General features: G+C 50.9%; 1 protein-coding gene across 1 annotated transcript; it reads left to right on the top strand.

The window, feature by feature from the left end:
- The first annotated feature begins 2,090 nt into the window (after positions 1–2,090).
- On the top strand, positions 2,091–13,175 carry TMEM222 (transmembrane protein 222). The gene is made up of 6 exons (XM_012645970.1): positions 2,091–2,334; positions 7,585–7,669; positions 9,254–9,285; positions 11,016–11,112; positions 11,210–11,340; positions 12,553–13,175. Exons 1-6 carry the CDS (start codon positions 2,138–2,140, stop codon positions 12,638–12,640), a joined length of 630 nt encoding a protein of 209 aa, XP_012501424.1. The 5' UTR covers positions 2,091–2,137; the 3' UTR covers positions 12,641–13,175.
- The last annotated feature ends 3,697 nt before the right edge of the window (positions 13,176–16,872 follow it).

The raw sequence follows: 16,872 nt of genomic DNA, 5'->3' as shown, positions 1-16,872 counted from the left end.
AGCCTCCTGAGCACTGAGCCACTTAAAAAAGGTTTGAGACACTGAGAGGTAGCAGGTAACAAGCTAGCTTCCTGCCCTCAGACTGTCTTTAGCCAGCATGTGATGCCAAGCCTGTAAGTATTTACCATTCATTCAATTTAATGAATATTGATTAAACAAATGCCATGTGCTGGGCACTGTACTAGGCATTGGGTTTACATAAGTGAACAAGACAAATATAGTCTGCCTTCAAGGAGTTTCCAGTCTAGTGGAAACAGTACAAAGGTACAAATGTGCTATGAAGAAAAAGAACCTGATGTTCCAAGGGAGATTAACAGGGATTTTCTAATTTAGATTGGGAGGCCAGGGATAGGCTCTCTGAGAAAATGACATTTAATCTGAGACTTGAGGGATGACTAGAAGTCAGCCAGTTTAATATGGGGCTTATTTCACGCAGAAGGGAACAGTGTATGCCAAGTCCCTAGAATATGAAAAAACATCGCACATGAGAAGAACTGAAAAAAGGCCAGGATGGCTGTAGTAGGGTGAACAAGTAAGAAAGGGGCATGGTCCAGATGATGCAGGGCCTTGTAAGCCATTTGTGCTTTATATTAAATACAACAGAAAGCCATTGAAGATTGTCAGATTAAATGCGGTACTTGTATTAGTACTACCAAATTTGTGGCAGGCCCTGAGAGATTTACATTGGTTGTTTATTCATCCATACATACAATGAATGTTTAAAGGACAGCTACCATCCCTGTGCTAGAATTACGGGTAGACTATCATGGTAGAGGGATGTCTCAGGCACAGACTTTCCTTGGAGCCAGTTGTCCAAAAGAGATTAGATAACTACAGTGACTGAATCAAGAAGTAATTTATTCTCAACTATGTACTGCACACCTATTCCAAACCTGTGCTGGATGCTGGTTGCTGCCCTTCAAGGATCACACACTACACAAAGGTCACAGGAAAGGTACAAACGTGTCCAAAGAATTTTGAGTGGGTTAGAATTATTTTCACCTGTGATATCTGTGAGGTCTTTATAAAACATCCATTCATTCAGTCATTCACTAAATCAATAAACATCTAGTGGGCATTTCCTGTGCACCAGGAACTGTACTGGCTACAGTCAAGGACCTTAGCGTTCCATAGCAGAGACAGATACACCCAAAAAATTGCATTAAAATATTAGGTGCTAAAAGCTGGACAGCAGACTTTCCATAGATCAGCTTTGAGGGACGGTAATTCAATGGAAGACCTGCCCAAAATGATGGAGCTCCCACCTTCCTGAGTGGATTTGTCCATACCTTCCTTTAGCCTGAGTTTTATTTTTATTGTTTATTCTGTTTTGTTTTGTTTTTGAGCCTGATTTTTAGAGGCTGCCTCCTTTTTTCTTACTTTTGGCTCTCCCCAACTCCGGCAGATTTCCTTTCCTTTGTCTATCCTGGCATCCTTGAAAAAGCCAAAAGACTCCAAGATTTGAGCCTGGCCTCTCTATTAAGTATGATTGTGTGTGATCTCAAACAACTAACTTCCCTGAGCCTGTTTTCCCATTTGTACAATGAAGGGATCAGATCACCCCCATCCCCGTGCAACCTGGCAAACGTCAAGACTCAGCTCAAATATCTTCCAGCCAGTCTTCCCTGCTTACACACACACGCCACACACGTTTTAGTCTGTCCTTCATGCTGCACTACCCCGTGAGAGGCCACAGAATTAAAACGGCAAGGGAGATATATAAAGACCTGTGTTTGAATCGTGGCCCCTTTTGAGCCTCAGTTTCTCACTTGTAACAGGAGGGAAATATCTAAACTTGCATGTCTCATCAGTTTGTGGAGATTTAAAACAATGCAAGTCAAGTGCTTGGCACCTAAAAATTGCTCAATAAATAGCGACTGTACCACACCTCTTAGGAGCCCTCAGTGTACTGAATTATAGAGTTCTTTGTTGGTCTCCGGCACTAGACTGCGAGCTGCCTGAGGGCATCCGCACAGTGTAGGCTGCAAAGTCGCGGGGCTGGCCGGCTGGGGCCAGAGGGACGCGACTCCAATTCCCGGGGGGAAGGCCAAGTGGGGCGGACCCTACCTCCCGGAAGTGACGCCATGGGGACGAGCGGCGACGAAGCAGGGACCAGCCGGAGCGGGGCGCGCGCAGCATGGCGGCGGAAGCGGAAGGGAGTTCTCCTCTCCTGTTGCCGCCGCCACCACCCCCACCCGGGATGGCGGAAGTGGAGGCGCCGACGGCGGCCGAGACGGACATGAAGCATTACCACGGCTCCGGCGGCGTCACCATGGACGTGGAGCGGAGCCGCTTCCCCTACTGCGTGGTGTGGACGCCCATCCCGGTGCTCACGTGAGTCTTCTTCGGAATCAGCCCAGGGACTAGGAGGGCCCGGGGAGAGCCGGAGCTCGCGTGGCATCCTTGGGCGAACCCGGGCCAGCCTCCGGCCCCTACGTGCAGCAAGCCCTTCCCACGGGTGAGGCCCGCATACCTAGCGCAGTCACCAGAATCCCGCGAACCGCGCAGTGCCCATTTCTGCTAATGGTTGGAACACGCTCCCCGCTATTACACCGTCCAGAAAAAGAGTTGTAGACCGGCAGGAAAGGGCGTGTGGCTGGGAAGCTCAGAAGCCTCAGGGGTACAGAAATGGGCCCCCTAATTGCATCTGAGGAGACATCATTCATTCATTCATTCATTTACTGGTTTATTCACTCATTGAGCGAAGGCTTACTGATTATTTACCATACGGAAGACACCCTGCTGGGTCTGGAAATAGGAACGGGAGTTTGGTTGGGATCACACCGCCTCCGAGAATGTCTACATTGGAAGGGCCCCCAGAGATCTGGGAGTCCAACCCTTTGTCTCACAACCATCTCAGTTGCAAAGGGAGTTTAAGTTCTAAAATGTCTGCGTCCTAGACCAGGGTTCTTTGTATAGCTTCAGCCTTTGTCAGGAGAGAAGCCGGTGCTTGGGTCCTGCTTGCTACCTTTTAGCCAGGACTCCTGGCTGGAGGGAGGTGGTTTGCTCTCTTGCTTAAGCCTTGGCAGCTGATAACAGTAACGCCTCCTCGCCGTGCTAGACAGTTTGCCAGGCTCTTGCACAGCCATTTCCTCTGATTTTCTATTCTAAGATAGGAACTATCTTCTCAGATGGTGAAGCTGAGCTTCTTACAGTGTTAGGTATCTTCATCAAACTTACACCCTAATAAGCAAAGGGATTCAAAACTTAGTCTTCAGACTCTAACTTGTTCTCAACTACATCATAAACACTCTTACCTGATGTACTAGATTTGTTCCCTCTATTAAAAACAGCCACAGGGTGGTGTGGAGGAGGGATCGTTTTGGGCCTTCTATGTTGTTGATCCTAAAATGACCTTAATTTTTGTGTGTTAAAATATTTGAATTATCTTGTGCATTCACATACTTATGCATTTTTAAGAGCATCCAAATCTGTCCTTTAAAATAAATTTCCTTTTTTTTTTTTTTTTGAGACAATCTTACTCTGTCGTCCAGGCTAGAGTACAGTGGCATCATCATAGCTCACTACAACCTCAAACTCCCAGGCTCAAGCAATCCTCCTGCCTCAGCCTCCTGAGTAGCTGCGACTACAGATGCGCAGCACTGCACCTGCTAATTTTTCTGTTTTTAGTAGAGATGGGGTCTCACTCTTACCTAGGCTGATCTCGAACTCCTGACCTCAAGTGATCCTCCCACCTGAGCCTCCCAGAGTGTTGAGATTACAGGTGTGAGCCACTGCACCTGGCCAAAAATGAAGTTTTTAAGAAACTGTGTTCATTACTTCATTTAATGTCCTTGTAGCACATTTGCTAAGTGACTACTGTGTGCCCAGATAGGTCTAGGTGTTAAGAATATACAATGGCGAATAAAGCAGATATGGTTCTTAAACTTATGAGAGCTTAAGTCATGGTGGAAGGAGATAGATTGTAAACAAATAAACTAATAAGAGAATGTCTGATAGTGATCAGTGCTGCAAAGAAAAGAAATGTTAGTGTGAAAGTAATTGGGAGGATACTCAGGGAATATATTGGTTTTGTTAAAACCTGGCTTGTGATCCTAAGATCTCTGTGGCCTTTCCCCATTTTCAAAAATACCATTTGTTCACTTTACAAGGGTTAAGTTGGAAAGAAAAAAAATTAAAAAAAAAAAATACTATTTGTGGCGAGGTCTTCTGTTCCGCAAGAACTGGTAGCAACATGCAGTGGAGGCACCATGATCCCCAGTCATCTCGGCCAGAAGAGGCTTATGTCCCATTTCTATTCAGATCTTTGTGCAGGTGTTCATAAGACCCAGATGAATAAGACACCATGTCCCTGTCAGAGGGCTCACGTTCCCTTCAAAGGACTCACTTCAATCAGGAGGGAGAGAAAGACAGGTAAATTGACTATCATAGTGTATAGTGATGATTGCTGACAGAGAGTGCAGAGCTAGGAATAGATGTGGCACAAGGCACTGTCATCTGTCTTTGGAGAGGAAATCAGAGGAGGAAACAGAATCCAAAGATCTGTCCACCCCCTCAGAGATGTTGATAATTCTGCTGAAAAGCCAGATAATAGCTGCTGCTACTAATAAAAACAGCTAAGATTGGGTATTTACTCTGTTTTGGGCTCTATTCTAAACATTGCTTGTTCACTATCTCATTCAATCCTTACATGAACCTATGAAAATACATACTGTCATCCCCATTTTATAAAAGAGGAAATAAGCTTAGAAGCCAGCGTGGGGCTTTTTCCACCGAGATACTCTACCTTCCCAGACAGAGCTACAGGGTCAGTAAATTGTTTATTCATTCAATAAATATTTATCAAGGACCTATTGTGTAAGAAGTCCACAAAGCAGCCCAGGAGCTTGCCTTCGTGGAGCTTCCAGACTGACAAACTTACTTTGAGGGTTTCCTCTCTGGGGAAACTGGGCACAGGGCTCTTACTGTTGTCTTCTGCCTTAACTCTGATGTCCATCAGTGGCACAGCTGTGGTATGTGTTGTACTGGTCAAACCCAGACCTCCTCCCAACCAGGTGAAAGGAATTGCTGGCAGAGGGTCTGAGATCAGCAACTGAGAAGCCAGATGAACTACTTTCCCATAATCTTGAGTGTCCATCCTGTGGCCACTATGGATCTTCTGCAACTTATTCTACGTCAGTCCAGTCAGTCAGACAGCAAGTATTTACTGAATACCTCAAGAGAACAACATTGAGCAACTACCAAGTGCAAGGCAGTGTCCTAAGCATATACTATTTAATTCTCAGAATAGCCCCCCATTGAGGTAATTATTACTATCCCCAGAGAGATGAGAATAAGTAACTTGCCCAAAACAAAGTCAAGATTCAACCCAGATTTGACATCAGAACCTTACTCTACTCTTAAATGCCGGGGCCTTCATTCATTATTTAGTCAACAAGTATTTAGTGAGTTGCAGCTACTAGCCAGACACTGCCCCAGGGGCTGCTGCAATAAACAAGAAGACATCCTTGCTCTCCTGGAGCTTATGTCCTAGTAGGGAGAGACAGATGGCATGGAAGTAACCAAGGTAATTTCAGATAATAGTAGAGACTATAAAGAAAATAAAGCAGAGTAATGAGATGTGGCGTGTCTGGGGGTGTGTGTGGCTACACTAGAAGGAATGATTCAGGGAAGACCTCCAAAGTTGATAGTGAAGCTGAGGCCTAATCGATGAGGAGCCAGCTGTGCAGAGTTCTAGGGGAAGAGTATTCCAAATGCAAAGAAGGCATGGGTGGGAGGATTTGGTGGTTTGAGGAGCCACAAGCAGGCAGTGTGGCTAGAGAGGCCAGTGAGATGAAGTTCAAGGGATAATGGAGCCCAACTGTCAGAAGGAGTTGGAAGTGCACTGTAAGTGTGATAGGAAGGCATCCATGGGTGTTAAGCAGAAGAACAATGGGATCTTAATTCTGTTCTCCAAAGACCAGTCTGGCCCCCCATCCTCTCAAGTGCTCAGGCTGCAGACCTGGAAGACCCCCATCCTGTCTGTCATAAACTCTGCCCAGTCTTCCTTTGAGAGATCTTCTGACTGCATCTGCTTCTCACCACCCCACCTCCGGTTCTCTATTCAGGATCATTGTCATCTCTTGTCCGTATTATAGCTGTAGCCCCTGAGCTGGTCTCCGTCCTTCCCACCACGCCTTTCCGCCTCCCGTTCTTCAGCCACATGCAGCACTTTCCTGTCGCAGTTTTGATTTCTACCTGTTGATGTCCTGTCCCTTAAAAGTCACCTCCTCTGTGAAGTGCCGACTCCACCCCAGCCCCATGTAATTGCTTCTTTGAGCTGCATCTCTGTGGCTTTTATCTGCACTTCCCTTGCAGGGTGCTTTGTGCTCATGCCCAGGACCTGGCTGCAGGCCTTGGGATCCTTAAACTGGATCATTCTCTCCAGTGCCCAGGCCCTATAAAGCCATGGTTCTCAGACTACAGACAGATCTGGGGTTCTATGTGTTGTGTATTGGGGTCCATCTGAGATTTAGGTTTTTGTTTTAATGTCTATGGCCTTAAAAAAATTGAACTTGAGATTTGTTTTTGTTTTTTTTTTAAGATGCCCATAGCTTTAAAAAAATTGAACTTTTAGTTCCTGGCATACGTCATACTTTTGTCCTGATCTCTACCCTTGCACATACTGTTTCTTCATCATTTCCTCAGGGAAGCCTTGCCTGAACTCCTCCCCACCCCCACAGATTGTTTTAAATTACACACACCCCCACCTTTTTAAAAAAAAAAACTTTGTTATTGAGGTATAACTTACATACCAAAAAGTACACAAATCTTAAGTATACAGCTCAGTGAATGCTTGTATACATACACACCCATGTCACACTATCCAGACAGAGGATAGAGAGCATTTCCCAATCCAAAGGACCCCCTTGTACTCCCTCCTAGCCAGTTATGCCACAAAGACAACCCCACTTTGGAACTCTGGCCATAGATTAGTTTTGCCTTTTCTTAAACTTTATGTAAATGGAATATTATGTTATGTACTCCCGTGAAAGGTTTCTTTCACTCAGCCCCATGTCTGTGAAAGTCTGTGTTATATGTAGCAGAAGTTTGTTCCCTTTCATTGTAATGTACCATTTCATTGTATGACTACACCATGGTTTCCATACCTTTTTTACAGTTGTTGGACATTTAATCATTTCTAGTTATTTTTTCAATCAACTTTATTGAGATATAGTTTACATACAATAAAATGCACCCATTTTAAGAGTACAGGTCAATGAGTTTTGGCAAATGTTTCCCAAGGGTGGGGGCAAAGAGAAACTGCTGAGGCATAGAGTGTAGTGCCAAAATGTTTTCCAAAATGGTAGAAATGGTTTATACTCCGCCAGCAGTGAGTGAGAGCTTGGGTGTTACTGCCTTTCGTTGCAGCCATTCTGGGGGGTGTAGTGGTATCCCCTGTGCTGTTCATTTGCAGCTGCCCCTCTCTGTGCTTCCCCAGCCCCTCTGGATAGCCCCAATATGCTTTCATCACGCCACATTATATTCATATGCCCCCACATTGGATCAGGTGTCCCCAACATTCGTCTAACTGGTTGAAAAACCCCCTAAGGTCCGTCTCTTCTCTGTCTTTTTTCCTTGCAGGTGGTTTTTCCCCATCATTGGCCACATGGGCATCTGCACCTCCACAGGAGTCATTCGGGATTTCGCTGGCCCCTACTTTGTCTCGGTGAGTCCCCATCCTGCCACCCTCTGGAGGGTTCCAAGGTTTAAGTGGAAGGCCACCCTGTCTTGCCTGCAAGCACAGGAGAATGCAGATAACACAAAGTCCTGCCCTGTGCCTCTGTCCCTCACCAGCGTGTGACCCCTTCCCCCCTTCTCTTGCCTCTAGGACAGGCCAGGAGGGAGTGTGGCCAGAAGGATTCTTAAGTAACTGACCCAGCCATTTGCCCCCTGGGGTACCGAGACATGGGTAGGGTGTAGAGGCAAGACTGGAGAGTCAGACCATCCAGGAACTACATCTCTGGACATTCAGAAGGTGGGAGTCGAGCTCGGGGGACAGGGGAGGCCGACATGGTTCTCTGGGTGTGGCCGCAGAGAAGAGGGGTGGGACTTTAAGATGAAACAGCTGAGTTCTCAGGTCTGTTCCCTGGGATGTGACGGGGACAGGCCCAGTGGGCTAGCTCCCAATGAAAGTGCATCAGCCTGCCTATTTCCAGGTTTCAGAGGCTGGAATGAAGGGATACAGTGGCACCAACCTATTTACATTAACAGTTGTCCCAATCATCTTTTTTTTTTTTTTTTTGAGACAGAGTCTCACTCTGTTGCCCGGGCTAGAGTGCCGTGGCATCAGCCTAGCTCACAGCAACCTCAAACTCGTGGGCTCAAGCAATCCTACTGCCTCAGCCTCCCGAGTAGCTAGGACTACAGGCATGCGCCACCATGCCCGGCTAGTTTTTTCTATATATTTTTAGTTGTCCAATTAATTTCTTTCTATTTTTAGTAGAGACGGGGTCTCGCTCTAGCTCAGGCTCGTTTCGAACTCCTGAGCTCAAACAATCCGCCTGCCTCGGCCTCCCAGAGAGCTAGGTTTATAGGCGTGAGCCACCGCGCCCGGCCTGTCCCAATCATCTTGACATGATAAAGATCTTTCACTGTGCACTTAAAAATACTTTCACATCCATTACTTTCACTGTCGTGTATTTTTATGATGATGCATCCTTGACCAGCTCTGTCAGCAGAGTCTTCCTGATTCTGAGCCCAGAACATGTCTCTGCATAACTCCCACACCCCGGGTCTTATGTGGTGAGTCTAGGAAGGGCATTGTTGCAGTATCTGCCTCACAGGAAGCCGCCCTGGGCCCAGCACCGCCCGCCCTGCTCAGAATGCAGTCAGACAGCCGGGCACAGAGATGGGCTCCGTGTGGGGCCCCATTGTTGGGTTGGAAGGCCAGACCATGAAGGAAACTAGCTGCCCAAGATCAAAGATCAGAAAAGACTCACTAGAGAACTTGGAGAAAATGAGGCCCAGAGAGGGCAAGAGAATTCCCTGGGTGGCACATACAGGCACAGTGGCAACTGGAGGCCAAGTCTTTGGTCTCACAGTGTGCAGTGCTCTACACACTTCTGCTGCACCCCCGCCTTCCCACGGAAAAGCCACTACTAGCGCTGCAGATTCCGTGCCCACCCCAGGGCAGGACCCGTGCCTCACTTCTACGTACCCCTGACATACCCCCTTCTAAGTTGCTCATCCAGGTTTGTCATCCAGCCTGGATATAGGTTCCCCACTGACCTCTGCTCTTGTCCCTCAACAGGAAGACAACATGGCCTTTGGAAAGCCTGCCAAGTAAGTGATGCACACCCATGTGACTGGCCCTAGGGCCAGGTTCCTCCTGCCCAGAACAGCAGGCTGGGCCTTCTGGGGCACAGCAGGGCACAGCACCTGAGGACAGAGTGCGGAGGGGAGGAACAGCCAGGGTCCACCGGAGCACAGCAGCCCTGTACCAAGCACCTACTGTGCCAGTCCCTGGCCAGGGCCTTTCCTATATACCATCCAGGCCTCAGCTCTGCAAGGTCCTGTTTTCAACTCCATGGCAAGGGTGAGGAAAGGGAGGGAACTTGGCCAAGGTCACACAGTTAGGAAGTGGCAGGGCTGGGACTCACACTCAGATCTGTGTCCCCCTACAACCTAGACTCACTCTCCTGCCCGTTGGGAGCAAACAAGCCATTTAAGGTGTAAGAGAAGCATTGTTTGGAACTCTGCTGGAAAGTTCTGGTTGGAGAGAGTAAGAGCAGTTCAGGCCCTCAGGTAGCTGTCGTTGGTTTGGTTTGGGACTTTTGGTATTCATTTTTTCAGTCTCAGGTGCCCACCTCAGCTGCAGGCCTGGTGACAATGCCTCAGTCATCAGTGTTCTCAGAACATCAAGTGACCTGTTGCCCAAGGCCACACCAGGAGGGGTAGGGGCTGAGTGTGCCATACAGCAGAGGCAGCTTGGCACAGGGCTCATGTCCTTAGGCAGAAGGCAGTGGGATTCAAGGGTCTCTGGGCCAGGTGTTTTCTGCCAGGCTGCTTTCCAAGGACAGTTTTCAGACACCCTTTTCCAGGCAAGAGCAACCCCCGGCCAGGCCACTGTGTCTAGGCTCCTCCACCAAGCCATCCCCCTCACAGTGCCAGGGTCACCCTGACCTCCCGGCTCTCCCTGGCCTGTGACCAGCGGGCAGTCCATTACTCGGAACAGCAGTTCTCACCCAACCTCAGGTTTGTGGGCTTCAGTGAGCTGTGTGGAAGATGGGGACAATGCTTGCAAACTCCCGGCGTGGTGTGGCCCCACCTCATCTCCAGCCGCACCTACCAGCATTCCTTCACCCTGTTTGTCCTTCTGAGTCCCTTAATTTCTGGGACATACTGCACAGTTTTATGCCTCTCACTTCGTTTAAGCCGTTCCTTTGGCCTAGAACGCCCACCTCCCCTTTCTGTGCCTGGCCAAACTCTCCGCTTTCAGGTACTCATCACCTCAAGGAAGCACCCCTCCCCCGTCTTAGTCTGTTCGGGCTGCCGTAACAAAATACCAGACACTGGATGTCTTATAAACAACAGAAACTGATTTCTCACTGCTCCAAAGACCAGACAGTCCAAGATCAATGCGTCTCAGTGTCTGGTGAGGACCCACAGCGCCTTCTCACTGTGTCCTCACACAGTGGAAGGAACGAGGGGTCCTCTCAGGCCTCTTTTATAAAGGCACTAATCCCGTTCATGAGGGTTCCACCCCTATGACCTAATCACCTTCCACGAGCCCCACCTCTTCGTACCATCACAGTGGGAGTTAGGATTCCAGTGTATGAATTTGAGGGGGACACAAACATTCAGACCATAGCATCCCCAAACTGAATTAGTTCCATGTCCTCCCAGGATCCACCGCGGTACTGGGTGCCTGCCCTGTGTTAAGGTTGTCTGCTGCGTGACTCTTGCCCAGGATCTGACCTCAGCCTCACAGCCTCAGCACCCAGCTCAGGGCACAGAGCTGAGGGGCCACAAGGGAACTGAGCCAGGGTCCAGAGCCCCCTCTCTCCCATCAGGTACTGGAAGTTGGACCCTGCTCAGGTATACGCTAGCGGGCCCAATGCCTGGGACACAGCTGTGCATGACGCCTCTGAGGAGTACAAGCACCGCATGGTAGGTTGGCGGGGGCGGGGCTGGTGCTCCTGAGGCAGGACCAGGGCGGGAGGTTCCCCCGTGACCCATCCTGATGCAACCTTTCCGGCGCCTCCAGCACAATCTCTGCTGTGACAACTGCCACTCGCACGTGGCGTTGGCCCTCAACCTGATGCGCTACAACAACAGCACCAACTGGAATATGGTGACACTCTGCTTCTTCTGCCTGCTCTATGGGAAGTACGTCAGGTGAGCTGCCCACCTACCCACACATTCCCCCAGGGCTGCTCTCCCAAGGATCCCAGAAAGACCATTTCTGGAGTCCTTCAGTCAGCAGGGACAGTTGGAGCCATGAAGGTCCTAGAATGACTAGCTAAGCTCCGGGTGGCTTTTCTGAAGTCCCGTTCTACCTGGGTCGCCGCACAGCTCTGGCACTTGCTCACTGTGAGACCTTGGGTAACTGCCTGTCTGAGCTGCAGCTGTCCTTGGCAAAATGGGGCAATGATTCTGGCTGCTCAGGGAGGCTGTGCGTCTACAGAGCTCTGCACTCAGGTAAAGTGAACAGCTGGGTCCTCACAGGATGGTGTGTGGACCACCCCCACAGGGTCCCTCCCAAGCCTCCCTTGTCAGAGGCAGAGTCCTGGGCAGGTGAGTCCCAGTGGTGGCCTGGGAGGACCTTTGAAGCCCCAGCCTCTTGTGAAGTCAAAGGCATTCGTCCCATTTCAGAGGTAAAGGGAGAGCTCAGGTTGAGTGAGTCACCCATGGTCCCACAGCACAGCCACAGCAGAGCCCAGACTTGGAGCCAGCACATGCCTGGGCTGATCTTGCCGCCTCCCTCCGAGCGTTCTTCTTAGCCGTGCTCCTTATTAGGAGCTTCTGAAAGGAGACTCTCAGAAGTATTTTTTAGTCCTGGAGGGCTTTTAGAAGTCCCCTGAGAAGAACATAACTGTGGTCACATGGAGACTGAGGCAGAGCCAGGGTCGAACCCAGGCCCTTGGCTCCAGCCACAGCACTGTCAAGCTCTTGCCAACCACCCCCCATCCCGCCCCCAGCGGGACCCATTTTGAGGGCTGTGGGCAGAGAGCACTCAGGGCTTCTACACCAGAACTAAAGTTCCTGGTCCTCTTGCTAGAGACCTCTCTCAGAGACGGGTGGTTATGGATGGAGCCAGTGAGGCCCAGAGAGGGTGGGCACATCTGCTGTACCCAACCAGCGAGGTGTCAGTAGATCTCCACCAGGAACCTGGAACAGCCGCTGCCCCTGACTATAGTTGGTGGTCCCCCATAGTGAGTGCCAGGCCCAGCCCAGTCCCTGGCTTGACCAAGTTCAGGGGTGAGGGAATGGTTCCAGGGGCCTCTTTAGGGGTGGCAGCCCTGTCAGGGTCTGTGGATGGGGCTCTGGGCCACACGCCTGCTCACCTGGTCCTGCCCCCTGTGCTCTGTTCCTGTTCCTCTCTGTCAGCGTCGGGGCCTTCGTGAAGACCTGGCTGCCCTTCGTGCTCCTTCTCGGCATCATTCTGACCGTCAGCCTCGTCTTCAACCTCCGGTGATGGCTGCCCTGTGGCCCGGAACCCACCAGGCTCCCAAAGAGGCAGCTATCACCCTCTTTTGGTTCCAGATTCTTTATCTTTACCCCAAAAGACAGGGTTGGCCTGTTCTTTTGGACCCTGGGGTGTGGGCTAGGTGGAAGGGCTGAGGATGAGCTGTGGGGTGGGAGTGTTTGTTTTCTCACTGACCACTCAGAAGCCCCCTGTCCCTTCTCCCCAGGCTTGTGACCCCCGCCCTTAAGGCCCCCTCTTTGTTCTTGTTTTGGAAAAGCCTTAGCTTTTCCAAAGCAAGCTACCCTTTCCAAGCCTTAGCTACCCTCTGTAGAGCCTCTCTTGCCAGTGCCTGCTGGGCCCGTGCCCAGTGTGGGGAGGGGAGGACATTTGGACCCACTGGACAAGGCAGCACTGGGACCAGAGCTGGATTAGGAGCCTGCCCTTCTGCATTAGCTCTGGTCCTGGGGTGGGTCGGGGTACACTGAGAAGTCCCTATAAGCTAAGCTGCCCTAGGCCTCTAGAACAGTCCAGAAGGGCTGGCTGGGCTGCTCTGTTGGATATCTGCCAGCAGTTGCACTGGGGGAAGTGTGTGCCTGTCACTGGCATCCTCCAGGCCGTGCAGCCCTCTTCATCCTCCCAGGGCCTCCCAGCACTGGGCCCCTGAAGTTTGGGGTCCTGGCTGGAGAGGTGCATGGAACTGACATGTACCAGAGTGACCGTATAGACAGGGGAGTGTGAACAGCACTTGGCCCCAGCCCCAGGTGTGGGCCTCGTGCTGGTGATGGCTCCCTGTGGGTCCAAAATACAGTGGCATGCCAGCATAGCCAGTGCCATCATGGAGCAGGGGGTTGTTTCTCACACCTGACTGTCACTCCCCCTTCAAGTTGTCACAAAGGGCCCTGTGCCACCCACCCTGCCCTCCTGCTCTGCAGATTCCCTCCTGCGGGGCTCCCTGGGCAGGGTAATAAAGAGTTTGACTCTGGGTGGTGCTCTGCATTGTGTCCTCCCTCTCTGCAGCCCCCTCGCCCCTCAGTTCTCTCCCCTTGGCAAGGAGTCTGGTCGCTGGCCCCATAGGTTGGGTCTGTGTTCAGTGCCCGGAGCCTGCAGTGCCACCAGCATCCCTGAGGTATATGCTGCCTGGTGCCCAGGCTGTGGGAATCCCCGTCACTCCACACCCACCATTTGAAAGGTGTCTCCTTGAGGCAAATAAATATCAAAACCTGTCCCATCTCCCCTGTTGGGAAGAACTGGGGTTAGGGTTGGGGCTGAGCGGGACTTTCACTGGGCAGACTAGGGCCCTGGACCTGTCCCCTCCTCCAGGGGTACACAGTTTGGGATAAGCCAAGAGAACTGCCAGCCCCCAGCCCCGCCATATCCATCGGTCACATTGCTGAACTCATGCTGACCCTCATGATTGTGTCACGGCCCTGTTCCATGGCAGTGGCCTTCAAGGTTCCCCGGGCTCCTTGTGCTCTGCACACCCTGCTCTCTGGCACTTGCCCAGTCCTTTGCTTTCTACCTGTGGAAGTTGTGGCCTGCCTTCCCGAAAGCTGCCTCCTTGGTGAAGTCTTTCCCTACCCTGCCCACTTGTTACTTCAGTTGAACTAGCCAAGGATTTGAATCCTTGGTGCTCATCATCCTGAGGATGGCCTTGAGGACAGGCCCTAGCAGCTGGCCATTAGGCCCTGGATCAGGCGTCTGCTAGCTGGCCCCAGGCCCTGCAGTGCTATGGCTTCCAAGCTTGGGACTTTAGGGCAAGGCACAGGTACCCGCTCCTGACCACAGCAATTCCATTTTCAAAAACCTTTTTCGGAGCCAGGCGCGGTGGCTCACGCCTGTAATCCTAGCTCTCTGGGAGGCTGAGGCGGGCGGATTGTTTGAGCTCAGGAGTTCAAGACCAGCCTGAGCAAGAGCGAGACTCCGTCTCTACTAAAAATAGAAAGAAATTAATTGGACAATTAAAAATACATAGAAAAAATTAGCCGGGCATGGCGCATGCCTGTAGTCCCAGCTACTCGGGAGGCTGAGGCAGGAGGATCACTTGAGCCCAGGAGTTGGAGGTTGCTGTGAGCTAGGATGATGCCACAGCACTCTAGCCAGGGCAGCCTGTAGTCCCAGCTACTCGGGAGGCTGAGGCAGGAGGATCACTTGAGCCCAGGAGTTGGAGGTTGCTGTGAGCTAGGATGATGCCACAGCACTCTAGCCAGGGCAACATAGTGAGACTCTGTCTCAAAAAAAAAAAAAACCTTTTTCGACTGGGTGCAGTGATGTATGCCTGTAGTCCCAGCAACTTGGGAGGCAGAAGTGGGAGGATCGCTTGAGCCCAGGAGTTCAAGGCTGCAGTGAGCAAGGATCATGCTACTGCACTCCAGCTTGGATGACAGAGCAAGACCCTGTCTCTGAAAAAAAAGAAAACTTTTAAACCTGCTTTGCATATTGGTTCTATCTGAGAGTTGAGTCGGGGAGATAAGTTCAGTACTGAGGACAACCACAGAAGAATAGATAGAAAAGTTTTGAGGCTGCTTCAGTGAAGCAGAACTTAAAATTGGCCTTGGGGAAACAGGACATACACAGCTGCCATGAAAGTCACCAATATTTACTGAGTGCTTAAGTAGGACAGTGCATACTACCTTGTAATAAAGTATTGGCTTATTTATCCCCATAACAGCCCTTCAAGGTCAGTTATTCCATTTGCAGATGTAGAAGTAAGCACAGAGCAGTCAAGTGAACTGCTCAAGATGGCAAGAGGAGGAGGAGTGGAACCATGGCTCGGGCCCAGCAGCCTGGCTCCCAGCCTCCACTCGGAACCACCCTTTGAGACAGCCTCGCTGGAGCACGAGGGTGCAAGTGGAGAGGGGCTGCTTCTGCAAAGGATGTTGTAGGTGCTGTGACCAAAAAGAAGGGAGAATGGATGCTGGAGGTGAAAAAAAGAAAGCAGTCCTTCCAACAGTCCTATGAGATGGCTGCTATTGTCCCCGCTTTATAAAGGGAGAGAGTAAGGCTTACAGAGGTTGTCATTGATCCAAGGCCACAAAGGAACCAGGTGGCAGAGCCAGAATTTTAACCCAGATCTGGCTTCCAGGACCCTGCCACTTAACCAAAGGACGCTGCCTGGAGACTGGCCGCAGTGCAGAGACACTGAACTCCGGAGGAGGCTGAGCTAGTCCTGGAGGGGGGCTGACGGCTGGCTGGGGGAAGCATTCCTGCAGTTTAGCAGGCAGCTCAAAAGGACCAAAGGACCTGGGTGTTGAAGGGACAGGACGTAGAGCCTGTAGCTAAGGCTTTAAGGGCGTAGGATGAGGGACAGACAGGCAGATTTACGATGGCAATCCTGCGGATCAGGCTGAGGGATGGGCTGTCCTAGGAGGTGGTGAGGCGTTTGTCAGTGACATGTCCAAGGGGGCTGGACTGGCTCAGAGATTTGTGAATGTGCCAAGGGTTACCCTGACTATCTGACAGCACCTTCCAGACCCAAGGAATGACAGAAAAGTGGTGTGTTCCAAAGGGCCCTCTAGCAGCTGTGCAATGAAGGGCTGGAGGGGCCAGGTGTGGCGGCCAGGAGGCTGGAGAAGAGGAGGCTTTCGGAAGAGGCTGAGCAGGGACTGAGACCTGGGCAGCAGGAGGGCAGACGGAGGCGGCAAGGTGGGAAAGAGATGGGCAGGAAGCCTGGGGCCAGGACCAGGAGGGCTGGCTACCAACGTGGAAACTTGGGAATAAGAGGTTTCAGGTGGAGGGGGCCAGATGAAGTCGGGTTGAGATGACAGCAGGAGAGTTGGCTGGAAATATTGGAGTCCTGGAGAGTCACAGCTAGAGGGAGGACAGGAGAGCAGAGAAGGGTAATTTAGAAGCTTGAAGACCAATGAAGTTTCGTGCCTCCGGGAGCTTCGGGGGGGCCTAGAGATTCATCCTTGTGGGGAGCTGGGACCAGGACAGCGGGTGGGAAGTAGTGAGGATGCCGTTGGCTGTTCTCCTTCCATGTCGGGGCCTTGACTGAGGAGACGTCTACTGTCCCAGTAATGTTCCCACGGTGGCCACTCAGAGGGTATTGCACATGTAAATGCATATCTGCAGTAAGAGTCTGCTGGGATCTCATGGTAGTGAAAACCCTCCGAGGTGGGATTATTGCCCCCATTTAACGGATGAGGGAAAAGAGGCTCTGAAAATAACATTAACTTGCAAAAAATAAATAGGGAAGGCTGGACATTGGGCTTGGGTGGAGGTGGGACCCCCCAATCTCTCAG

The sequence above is a fragment of the Propithecus coquereli genome, unplaced genomic scaffold (assembly GCF_000956105.1).
Source record: "Propithecus coquereli isolate 6110/MARCELLA unplaced genomic scaffold, Pcoq_1.0 Scaffold239, whole genome shotgun sequence".
In the NCBI taxonomy this organism is placed as follows: Eukaryota; Metazoa; Chordata; class Mammalia; order Primates; family Indriidae; genus Propithecus; species Propithecus coquereli.
This window is presented reverse-complemented; position numbering and strand designations above follow the sequence as displayed.